The 11,841-nt window shown below is 48.1% G+C and overlaps 1 protein-coding gene across 8 annotated transcripts; it reads right to left on the bottom strand.

Moving 5' to 3' along the window:
* Positions 1-2,008: 2,008 nt before the first annotated feature.
* Positions 2,009-10,812, bottom strand: AMZ2 (archaelysin family metallopeptidase 2). 8 transcript variants are annotated; one of them, XM_032429717.1, is made up of 10 exons: positions 10,490-10,812; positions 9,560-9,651; positions 9,144-9,233; positions 8,745-8,795; positions 8,315-8,597; positions 7,822-7,995; positions 7,572-7,700; positions 4,540-4,703; positions 3,152-3,328; positions 2,009-2,216 (listed from the first exon to the last, which is right to left on the bottom strand). In XM_032429717.1, the coding sequence occupies exons 4-10, from the start codon at positions 8,766-8,768 to the stop codon at positions 2,061-2,063; spliced, it is 1,107 nt and encodes a 368-aa protein (XP_032285608.1). In that variant the 5' UTR covers positions 8,769-8,795; positions 9,144-9,233; positions 9,560-9,651; positions 10,490-10,812; the 3' UTR covers positions 2,009-2,060. The 8 variants fall into 8 exon arrangements, with proteins under 8 accessions (XP_032285608.1, XP_032285606.1, XP_032285611.1 ...); XM_032429715.1 differs by lacking the exon at positions 10,490-10,812 and adding an exon at positions 10,126-10,212; XM_032429720.1 differs by lacking the exon at positions 10,490-10,812 and adding an exon at positions 10,126-10,212 and having other exon boundaries at positions 8,336-8,597.
* Between the last annotated feature and the right edge of the window lie 1,029 nt (positions 10,813-11,841).

Here is an 11,841-nt window from a genome sequence, read left to right as displayed (position 1 = left end):
GTGGGGGGCGCGGGGGGGGGCAGCGCCGCCGCTGGGGGAGGGGGGACGGCGCCGCCCGCCCGCCGCCACCGCCCGCCCGCCGCCGCCCGCCGCCACCCGCGCTCGGCGCCCCGACCCTCGGCCGCGCGGGTTGCGGAACGGACACGCGCTCGAGCCGGGGGGCGGGGAGGGCGGGGGGCCTCTGGGCTTCAGAGGGCGAGCCCGGCAAGGCCACGGTCTTCTGTCCGGCCGTCGCCGTTACAGGGCTTGGCGGACGAAAACGTTGACGCTTCGTCCTCCCCCGGACCGGAGACAGACGACTAATTCCGCAGGCGCCAGCGCCAACAGCTTTTCAGATTCGCTTATTTCTAGACCGTGGAAAACTACTAATTCTCTTCACTCTTACCTTAAGCATTTGCAAAGCAAGCTCTGTGTGGATTTGTTACTGAAAATCATTTCTCAAGACAAGATTTACCTATAGTACATAAAATTTCGTTGCAGTAAACAGATTATATTCTTAAATTTAACCCTAAGAAATTGTCCAAAAGTAAATACGATGCATTATACACAATTGATGATTGCTGAATAAATGCCTATCACGTAAAACTTTCGTCCAACTTTTAACAGGACTGATTTGATTTTTTAAATAGAAGACTTTTCTCCTCGTCTCTCTGTGCAGAGTAGGTACAAATGGACTTTATGTCTTGTCCAGATAACCGCACCCCTGATTTACACACCTAGCCAAATCTGTGTGTAGGTCTGTAACTCCTGCTGTCCTATAGGGCTAAACTTGCGCTTACCTTGTGGGAAAACAGAAGAAGCCTGAACACACTGGGCAATGATAGTACAAGGAAATAAAACATAACAGAATCCGTACAAGTCCATGCTCCCTTCGGTTCTCTTCTCATATTAGAACGACCAAGTGTTAGCCCTCCGATGAGTGTGAACACAAATCACCATTTTTCTAAATGACCTTAAGAGGTCTCATCAAGTAAGAAAGTCAATGTAGTAAGGGAAAGCATGGATTCAGTTAGAATATGTGCTTTAAATCACACTGCAAAAAAAAATAAATCACTGCATAAATAACAGGGAATTTAGGTTCCAAACTTCAAAATTTAAAAATACCTGTTAAGTTTTACCCTCCAGGTGAAGATGGGAATGTGGGAAAACGCAATCTGCTCACCAGCATTCAGTCAAATGATCTGACCTAATTCCTAGATTTCTGAGATACACTGATCTCAAAAAGTCTGCGGTTTTCAACCTGTTCCCCACGGAGGAAACCCAGCTGATGTTCACAGCCTGACAGGCCAACACGGGCATTCCTGACCCACCAACGGGACGCCCCGTCACACTCTCCCCCTCAAGTAAACACTTGACAATGCAAAGTGAGAATGATACTATTGTAGGAATAAACCTAACACCTGCTCCAAGCCTACAGGAAAAGTGCCACACTTACAAACATAAGGCCCATTGTACCAAATTATGGGCAAGACCCTTCACAAATACTATGTCTGTTGTACAAGTCCCGTGAGTCTCACTTGTAAATATTCTTGAGAGGAGGTCACATTTTATAAGCTGCCGAAACCCCATGTGAACTATTGCTTCTTTCAGGTTCAAGGGGACAACCAGCAAATACAAGGGAGACCAGGCAGCCCCCCTGGGAAGGAGAGTCCACAGATGAGGGATCTAGAGGAGGCGGACCACCTCTTCTAAGAAATGAACCAAAAATCACCCCCTGGAAATTATGTTCCTTGGAAATCCTTTCTTGGGGCACATACAGTGATTTTTGTATTTACTCATCTGCTAGTCCTAGCTCTCTTGTGAGACATAAACATATTTCAAGAATGGAAATGATGTGCTCGCTACCACGGACCAGGCTACTAAGACAGAAGAGAGAGGGTTTATAGTTTTTAGCATTCCAGATAAGCCTCATTTCAAAGTTCAGGTGCTTTAAAGAAGGTTCCATTCTGTTACTTGACACAGGGCAGAATCAGTAAACAGTCTGTTCTAATGAAGTACTGCATCCGAGTGAAAGCATAATGCGCAAGGTGTTTATTGTAATTACTCCTACGTGAAGGTCCTCATTTTTGGACAACAGCAAGGCATTTTATTATCCACTCTTTCCATTCCTTAAAGGCTTCCACGGGTTTTGGTAAATTCACATTATCTTCCCGACTGTGTTCTGTGCCGACTCCAGGGGTGTCAGCAGACTCATCCTCAATCCACTTCACCAGCGCCTTGAAAAACAAAATCCAGATTCACATGTTAACAAATCAGGGCAAAACAGTTTGAGGCAGGAGAAACACGTTGGCGTCTAAATCACGTTATCTCAATCAGTGACTTCTATTACCCCGGGAAGATGTTCCGTCTGACAAAGATGTTTGTGAATATGGAACAACACATACTGGGTGAAGGAGCAGTTACCAAAAATATACAACCTACGATTACAAATGATGGTCAGAAGTGTGTACAGGAGGGAAGATGAAAGAGAAACGCACGAATCCTCACAGGTTTTCCTGGATGGGAGGATTATGCTTTTCTCAACATGCCGAAGGTTCCACAGGGCACTGGGCAAGTGCTTTCGAGCTGGTGTGTAAATGGGTCGCCATGTAAGTGTGCACATAGGTGTAGACAGACACACGTATGTAAAGATCCCTGCGTGAGCAGTCACACCCACGAGGAGGTAGGTGAGGACTACGGACATGTTTGTGGGCATGCGTGGACATGCACACACGCACCAAGATTACGTACTTTCCCTCTTCCTCCTTAAAGAAACTCATCCTTTCCTCTGAGTGAACAGCGTACCCCTGTCCCATATTTGGCAAGATAAAGCATCTCCACATATACTTGTGGTTTTAAAAAATAATGAACTCTGCCACACACATCAACATTCAGCCTGTTCTCCCAAGTCGAGTGAAGGGGGACTATAGGTAGATACCTCCTCCACCGTCTCTCACTGAACTGCAAGTGTAAGGCACCCAGAGGCAAGGCAGTTTTTAAGAGGAGATTTCTTTGCGTGTTTTTCTTTTTTTTTTTTTAAACCACAGCTTCCTGCTTATCTCCGCACTAATTTCCTCTGATAAATTACAGCTCCTGAGAAGGGCCTAATAGAAAATGGTAGTTTGCTACTTATATAACCACTTCCCCCCTTCTTTTGCTTCCCCTCGTTTACTTGGTATCTCTCTCTTATGTTGAAGCCCACAGCGCACCGCAGCTTGCGTAAACAGATAGGGCAAAGGTTGAGGGGGCGCCGGTCAGCCTCTTCCAAGTGGTTGGAGCCTTGCATGAGGCATGCAAGCCACTGGCAGTGTCGAAGTCCGAATATGTGTCCGATCTCATGGGTTAAAGTCTGCAAGACATTCGCAGCAAGGCTTTATAGCGCCACCATCATCAAAGAGTCAGACCTGCCTTCTTTTTCTTGCTTTTCCAAGAAACAAATTTAGAGGAATCAACTCCCTTCCCGTCCTCACCAAAAACTTCAACCTGCCCAAAGACTTAATCCTCGGTTTCCCTAACTGTCTTACCGCCTTCCTTTCTATACTTAATTACTTCCCCCGGAGCAGGGTTTCTCAGCCTGGATACATGTGACATGTTGGGTGGGACCACTCTGCGTCAGCACGGTGGCGGTGGGGGGAGGACACAGCTGTCCTGCGCACTGTAGGATGCTTAGCACCATCCCCAGCCTCTACCCACTAGTACCAGGAACACCCCCCGCCCAACTGCAACAACCGGAAGTGTCTCTCGACATTGCCAGAAGTCCCTGGGGGGCCAAATCAGCCCCGGTGGACAGTTGTTGCTGTAGACCAGGGGCTGGGACGCCTGTTAGGCTTCAGATTCCGGCCCTTCCCCCACAGATGCCGAGTCAGCAGGTTTGGGAGGACAGGGGCTCAGTCTGCATGTTACCGGGCACGCCAGGTGATGCTGATGCGGGGGACACACTCTGAAAACACTGTAGCTCTCAAACCCTAAGGAGGGTAGATACCTTAGGAAAACAAAACTTCCCAGCTGCAGGTAAAGCCTCTGTCTCTGGCTACAGAGACTGAGCGGGGGGGACACGACGATAACGGACTGGAAATCAGGAGATGGGCTTTCCGAAGAGCAGGGGTTGGGGAGGAATCAGGAGCTGTGAGCAGAACTAACCGCAGTAGAAGGCAGCTTTGGGCCAAGAGGAAGCCGTCCGCCAGACGCCTGAGAGCAGAGGCCTCTGAGAGCCGCTTTACGTGATGACCACGACAGCTTCAACGAGTCAGTTAGCTTACTCATAACAGAATTCTGGAATTAAACTAGTGGCGAGGATGTGGGTACAGCCAAGGCTGCGTGTCACTACTAATCGGACAAAAGCCAGCACGGATGCTGTGAATTTCAGTATTAAGGTATCCATTCTAATCCTGTTTCTGTTGATAACTTCAGTCAAACAATATCCACCAAAAGTACACAAGCGATACAAGCTCATTTATAATAAGACCTTAAGGACTGTTGATATACAATTCAGGGAATTAAGAGCTCTTTAAAAAACATTCCTGTTGGATTTGTTTCTTTCTTTTTTTTTAAATGACTCACCTTACAGGAACGAAGCAGCAAAACACTGGTCACTTCAGGAATATAATAGTTATCAAAAACGGAATAGTCGCTTGAAGATACTTTCTGCAGCCTGTTCACTTTGCCTTCATAGCGTGAGCTGTAAAAATCACTACCATACCTGGCAAAGCTGAATATCCCCACACCTAGAAAAGGAGGACAAGCAACATCAGAATGGGAGTAAGGTTCCTGAATGAAAAACCAAAAAAGAGAGGCTGTTCGCGCGTCTAGTCATTGGGTGCAAATCTGTGCTACTGCGTTCACGGTCTAATATGCTTAAGGTTTGCCAAGACAAAGGAGGGCCTTTGCTCCAGATTTCCCCACCAAAATCTTCTGCTATCCACACTGCCCCGCCCTGTAAGACTCAAGGGTCTTGAGATCAAATTCTTGAGAAACAGAAAGTTCTAGAATTCCCCCCCACACACAAAATTAGTCTTTTTTCTCAAAGAGTAACCCAAATCAAGGACTCCAAGAGGAGTGAGGAAAAATGGTGACACACGTACCACGCATCCATGACTTTACTCTTTAAGAACACAATAAACAGATCTCTAGGTCCTACAGCTCAGGGAGGGTTCCTTCACTGCCCTGATGCGTGGAGACCATGTTGGACACCATGCCTTCCCACAGAACCCCCACCCTCCTCCCCCTTCTCACTCAGAGCACGACTCTATGTGGCTGCCTTCGGGTGACCAGAATAAACACCCTTGTAACTGACTTCCTGTTACACTGAAGCTTCTCTCAACCATCCCTGCACACACGAGAACAGGGTTTGCTGCACAATACATTCTGAAGGGCATGGCTTTATAATGTGACTTGTTTACGTTGTCATTTTTATTTATGCCTATTTCCGCTGTTATCTGAAAGTAATAAGGCATTTTTTTTTTTGTTAAAGAAATGAGTTCATAGTAAGTCTGTCCGATCCAACTTGATCCAAAGAGAATGCTCCTCACCCCACCCTTCAAAGTGTCACCTTATATTTGATATTTAGAGAAAGAGAGCGCATTCTGAAAGTTAAGGAAAAACAAAATCTCATGTCACAGCTGACTCCTCTATCCTCTGGCCAACCAAGTGTGGGCATGATTTCACTACAATACCGTTAGCAAGAACATTTTTTCCTTCTAATAACCCTACGGATGGGAGATTATTTTTAGTAATTATATATTTCTCCATTTTAAAATCCCCATCTTTATAAACTTGGGAAAGTACAGTCACTTATAGTAAGATCCTATCTCACTGCATGGCAGATCAATGCTGCTAGTTTACACCTTCTTTAGACCATGTAATATTTAAGAAACTTACTAAAAAGGGGGGGCTTAAAGTAGAAACATTTTAGGAGAATGCCTCCTGACCGCCTCAAAGGTGCATAAGATAAATTAGCTAGCAATGTCTAGATACATTGTTTTAACATTTTTTTTAATGTTTCCATCGCTGTCAGATTAATTATAAAAGGGGAGATAAAAATTTAGCTCATAAAAGTTTATTTCTGATAGGGGCGCCTGGGTGGCTCAGTCGGTTAAGCGTCTGCCTTGGGCTCAGGTCATGATCTCAGGGTCCTAGGATCGAGCCCTGAGCCCTCCCAGTCCCCATGTGGGGCTCCCTGCTCAGCGGGGATGTCTGCTTCTCCTTCTCCCTCTGCCACTCCCCCCCAGCTTGTGCTCTCCCTCTCTAATAAATAAATAAAATCTTATTTTAAAAAAGCTTATTTCTGATAGAAAGATAGCTCTTTTTTTTTTTTTTTAAAGATTTATTTGACAGAGAGAGACACAGCGAGAGAGGGAACACAAGCAGTGGGAGGGGGAGAGGGAGAACCAGGCTTCCCGCCGAGCAGGGAGCCCGATGCGGGGCTCGATCCCAGGACCCTGGGATCATGACCTGAGCCGAAGGCAGACGCTTAACGACTGAGCCACCCAGGCGCCCCAGAAAGATAGCTCTTACAAAAATCAGAAAGATAGCCATGGCCAGAGTGTCCAATAGAGTGTGCTGATGGGGGATGGGGGTGCTCTAGGAATGTAAATGGAGAAGTCACCAAAGAAGGAGTAGAGGGAAGAAGAGGCTCTATGGTGCCCTGGGCTCCCACCTCTAATGAATGTCTCAGAAAGAGAAATGTCTAATAGAAAGAAACATTTGTTAAAGACAGGGCCCACCCCCAACAAACCCTGATGCTAACGTAACACCTGGACAGTCCATGAACCAGTACTCCGAAAGCAAGGTCCTGGATACCTACTCCCTATCCCCAGAGTGCTAAGGGACGACCATTCCCCTTAGTGCTTTGGACTTTCCCTTCCAAACCTGTCAGATCCTAGGGGACGAGGGTAGAGAAATTACAGCAAAAATGGAGGGGTGGGGGGAAAAGTGGAGAGAAGGCAAAAAGAAAAAAAAAAAAAGGCAAAAATAGGATTTGCTTCCAGATCCTTTCCTACCCTATTACCATGCAGAATTCCTAATGAGTCAAGTTTTACTATATCTCAAATCGAAAACTGAAGGTGACTTTTTATAAAAGTAAAATAAAATGTCACGAGACACAGGATAAGAAGCTTACACACTTGGAAGTCAGCCTATGGTTACTCTATCTAGGTAAGAGAACTAGGAGAAGAACTGAAAAACAATTAGCAAGATTTTCACTTACCTTAATGATAGTACAAACATCCCTAAGGTCTTTAATTCACCTTGCCCCTGAATTACTGACATTTACCATCTGTTGTGCTGAATGTCTATATGATGTCGGCATATAGACACACTTTTTATGTATCAGCACTGTTAGGTAAACTATCTTAAAAGGACTCTCTGAAATAGGTATCATTGGCCTCAAAATCATGTAGGTAGTGAAGGGCTCGTCAGATGGATCATCAGAATCCATCCACAGCATACTACTTCCCGAGCACAGCACGATGCACCAGAAATATTATGGTCCTAAGTATCAAAATGATAATTGGCTGGGATTTCTTCCCTTTATCAACAGTTTCAAATATTCTCAAGTTGAGGAAATTTCTACTAACAATGTCAAAAAGGAATACCATCTGTCAAAGAGGCCTGTCCAAAGACAAAATTCCAGGAGTCTCGTGGGTAAAGATCAATCATTGTTATTCCCACAATACAGAAGGCATCTCTAGGTTTCTTCCTTTTTAAGAACCTCAGGATGTGCCCTATTTGGAAAAAAAAAAAAAAAAAGTATGTGTGAGATATATATATATATATATATCTCCATACATGTATCTATCTAATATCTCCTTTACTCAATTTAAATTGTAAAGTTGTTTAATTCACCTGCATGAATTTGTAGGTTTTGTGTGTTATCATTGATTCTAAAGGAACACCTCGTTACAGAGACAGGAACCGGTTCTAGGAGTTTCACTGTCAAGCCATAGAAAAATGCTTCACAGTAGCCTTTGAGCCACTTAATATATTCTTCACTGATAACTCTGGTGTTTCCTAGAGATCCTAGAAGATGGAAAAAATGTAAGACAGACTTTAAGATGATTAAACATTCAGTCTATCTCATTCTATAATTAGAAATTTGATATTAGAAGCAAACTAACTCCAGATTTTCAATAAACCTTTACCACTCATTGATGTGAACATGAACTACAAAGAAACAAAATGTCCCCTTTTAAGGCGATTTGGGTACAAAACTTCCTCCACTGTAATGAATGTCAAAAAATGATCATAAAACTGCCCACTTGAATGAGAACAAGTGGGCTATCCCTGGCAATAGCCTCGTTGCAAACCAACCCAAATCCAGCATGTTACCAATGTATACCAATGCACTGTATATAAATACTGCGTTTCTCTGGAGACGGTGCCTTTCTAGAAGGATCGCTGAAAAACTGTTCGAAGTCCTGGGGAGGCTCGGGATGGGAGGTGATCCAGTCTGATTCCGAATGCAAGGTAATGGGTCCAAACAGATCATTGTCTGGCTTGAAGGCTTTGTTCAGCAAACGCCGTTCGCCCGCATCTAACTGCTCATACTGTGACACGAGCGTTGGGTTCTTTGAGATGAGAGCTGTTTTGAGAGTCTGTTCAGAGTGCTGTACTGTTTGCATCTACCAGGAAAACACAAGTCATCAAATACACAATGCATATCCACTCCGGTGACTTTAATCTGCCTATCTTCCACATACATCTCTAATTTCTCCCTAGAATGGAAAAACTGATTGCTTTGTTGTTGTTGTTGTTACTATTATTCGTACCAAATAACTGTTTTTCTTCCCCATTTCCAATCAATTTCTTGGGGAGGGTATCTGAAAAAGGTGAAAAGAAAAATCATGAAGTTCATTCCTCCTTCTCTTATGGAACCTGCTCCCGTTTTAAAAAACCATTAAGAGAATGACCTGATTTCCTGTTTCCTTCTGTCCTTGGGGCAACAATATTATGAACTGACTCATTAGGGCCACATGAAAAATACTCATCTTTTCCAAAGGTGACTCAAAGATGTTCCAGACCACACAAAAAGAGAACTGAGGTAAGTCCTGCCATTTCTGTAATTTAACTGCAGACTGGTAACAGACCTCATACACTGAAGTTTATTGCCTCAAAGTCTTGTCACCCTGGGGAGGGACATCAGGTGACTAATCAAAAGCCAGACTCACAATGACAGGTCTCTTCCATTCACATCATGTTCCTCTGTAGGGGTGTCATTCTTTCTTCTAAATGCGTCAAACAGCTGTTCCACCACGAGGCTTTTGGAGTTAGAAAAGGCAAAAAAAAAAAAAAAAAAAAAATGGACTTCACTCTCCGGAACCTATCATCTTTCCTAATTCTCTAGATTTTTTTCCAGTTTAATGATTGACAATTGATGGGAAAATTGAAGCTAACGTCTGTTCTGGCTGGACATCAGAATCCTGGGGTTCCAGAGCGAGGACGAAATTCCCAAACGGAGGTCACTATTGTTAAAGCTCTGATATGTGCATAAGATCGTCCTCACTGCTCCCCAACTGGGCTGACAGTTCACTTCTCCTACAGGACAAAATATCAAGCAAAATGTGCCCTCCTGTATCCTACCTACCTTTAGGGAGGTAGGCTCCCACCGAAGTTTTTGCCTTACAAGGACCTGCATGCCTGGGCCTGGTCGGGCAAGTGCTGTGCGGGGCGCCTTCCCTAATATTAAAAAGGCAGTGTGAAAGGTCGGCCTTCCGCCAGCCTCCCAGGTCCACTCTGGGTGGCACCGCGGGAGGCAGAAGAGGATCACTTCTGTGGGTTGCAGGCCCGCAGTGCCCAAACCAGCACATCCTGGGCAAACCTGGACAAGCTGGCCACCCCCGCTGGTTGCTACAGAAACCCGCACCTTGGGCTGGGGCCCGTGCAACCGCGACCCGGTCCCTGGCTGGGGCGGAGTGGGGGAATCCCCCGGGGAGTCTCGCTTCGTCTTTCCGCCCGGAGGAAGCCTCCTCAAAGCGCCTCGCTCCCTGGAGACGCCCCCGCCCCCGCTGTCCTCCCCGGCTTCCGCCGCAGCGGCCCCGCCCACATCCTCACCCCTCCCCACCGACGGCGACCGTCCCCATCCTCCACCACCGATCCCCCAACCCGGGAGGCCACGGCCCGGATCTGACGGCTCCACCGCACTGCCCTCACCCCGCCAGGCCTGGACACCGCCCGCCTCCAGCGGCGGCCTCCGCGCGCCCGCACGTCTCGCCCTACTCCGTACGCGGCCCCCCGCCCCCCGCCGGCGCAACGCCACGCCCCATCGCGCCACGCACCGCTCCGCCGCTCCGTCGCGCCCCGCCCGTGCCCCGCCCCCGAGCCGCGCGCCCCGCCCCCGAGCCGCATGCCCCGCCCTACCACGCCCCCGAGTCGCACGCCCCGCCCCGTAGCTCGCGGCTGCCTGGCGGGCTTGGAGCTCCAGTTGGGGCGGCAGTCACGGTCATGGTCTCCGCAAGCTGGGGAGGATGGCGAGGTCGCGAGGCGTCGAAGTCAGTCCCCACGGTCCCCTTCTTACCCCTGGTCTCCGCGGGGGCGCAGCCACTGGTCCCTCCGGGGCCGCGCTGGGTCCCGGGGCAGCTGGGGCGGGGTGCCCCCGCCGGAGGCCGTGTCTCGCGGCCTCGCGGGTTTGCCTGTTTGCGAAGGTGCTCAGGGCGCCGCGGGTTTGAGGAGCGCCCTCGGCGTGACTAATGTAACCAGCCGGGTCCAAAATAAGTCAGCCGTGGCCGCAGGTTGACGTAGGGCCTGGGCGCGCGCCCCGCTGGACTTTCCCTTCTGCGGCGGCAGCGCCTGCAGCGGCCTGGATGCGGCCGCAACCGCCGAGCGCAGGTGGAGCGCGCGGAGGAGGGGGCGGCGCGGAGGCGGGGGCCGGGCCTGGCGCCGCCCGCAGTGTTTGTCTCCACCCAGGGATGCGTCCCTCGGAGCCACGCTGGTGCTGGAAAGGCCGAGTGCGTGTGCCCGAGGGAAGTAGGAAAGGGGCGGGCGAGCGTTAGCACTGAGCCAGCTGTGGGGCCTTGGCTGAGTTAACCTGTCTGGGCCTCGTGGTTCTTCTGGGGAAGATGAAAGGAGCCGGCTCTGACCCCTAAAGCCCCTTCAGCACTGGGAGGTTGTATATGAAAGCAGAGGATCCCCTGGCCCACGCCTCTGTAGCCCCTTCATGCATCCCGGTGCCCAGCAGACGTTAGGACATAGTATGTGGTCAGGCTGGCTAAAGCCCCCTCGTACTGCCAAGGACAAATCCCAACCTAATTAATCGCCATCCCCTCTCCCTTCAAGGGTATGGGCCTCCAGCAGGCCGCCAAACAAGCCCACCCACCCCTCATACCCTCCTTCCTTTCCAGCTCAGTTCAGGCTTACCCAGGTTCACCACATGCTCTCCACTCCATTTGACTCAGCAGCTTCCTACAAAAGAACCCCGGAAAAACCCTAGTCCATTATAAGCCTGTTTCTTCACACCTCCACCTTTTCCCACAAGTTCTCTTCCCAAGACCTCACCTTAAGGGACACTCAACTTTCTTCCCTGAACATCACTTCTTCCCTCCCAACCTTCAATCAAAAATACTCCTGAGCCCCAGTTTTCATTTCCAAGCCATTGTCCTACTAGGACAAAGCAACCTCTATTCTTTTGAAGTTCAGGACATGTTACCACACTCTGCTTTTTTCTTTGTCCTAATTGTCCTTCTCACTCTCCAGGAAGGATGCACAGGTTTTCTTGAGGACTTCAGCCCTGTCTGATGGTTACCTTCTCCACCCTTAACCCCTTGTTGTCTCTCCTTAGAGGACCGTAACTTAATAAATGTTTCATCTTTTCTTTTTTTTTTTTTAAAGATTTTTATTTATTTATTTGACAGAGAGAGACACAGTGAGAGA

Source organism: Phoca vitulina, unplaced genomic scaffold, assembly GCF_004348235.1.
Source record: "Phoca vitulina isolate PV1807 unplaced genomic scaffold, GSC_HSeal_1.0 scaffold41, whole genome shotgun sequence".
Classification (NCBI taxonomy): domain Eukaryota; kingdom Metazoa; phylum Chordata; class Mammalia; order Carnivora; family Phocidae; genus Phoca; species Phoca vitulina.
This window is presented reverse-complemented; position numbering and strand designations above follow the sequence as displayed.

Excerpts from the sequence above, each read along its gene's own strand:
- AMZ2 (XM_032429717.1), bottom strand. The coding sequence starts at position 8,768 with ATGGGGAAGAAAAACAGTTATTTG. Across the intron at positions 8,598-8,744 it reads GGAAGAAAAACAGTTATTTG|ATGCAAACAGTACAGCACTC; the intron begins GTACGAATAATA and ends TTTTCCTGGTAG. Across the intron at positions 7,701-7,821 it reads AAACCTACAAATTCATGCAG|GGCACATCCTGAGGTTCTTA; the intron begins GTGAATTAAACA and ends TTTTCCAAATAG.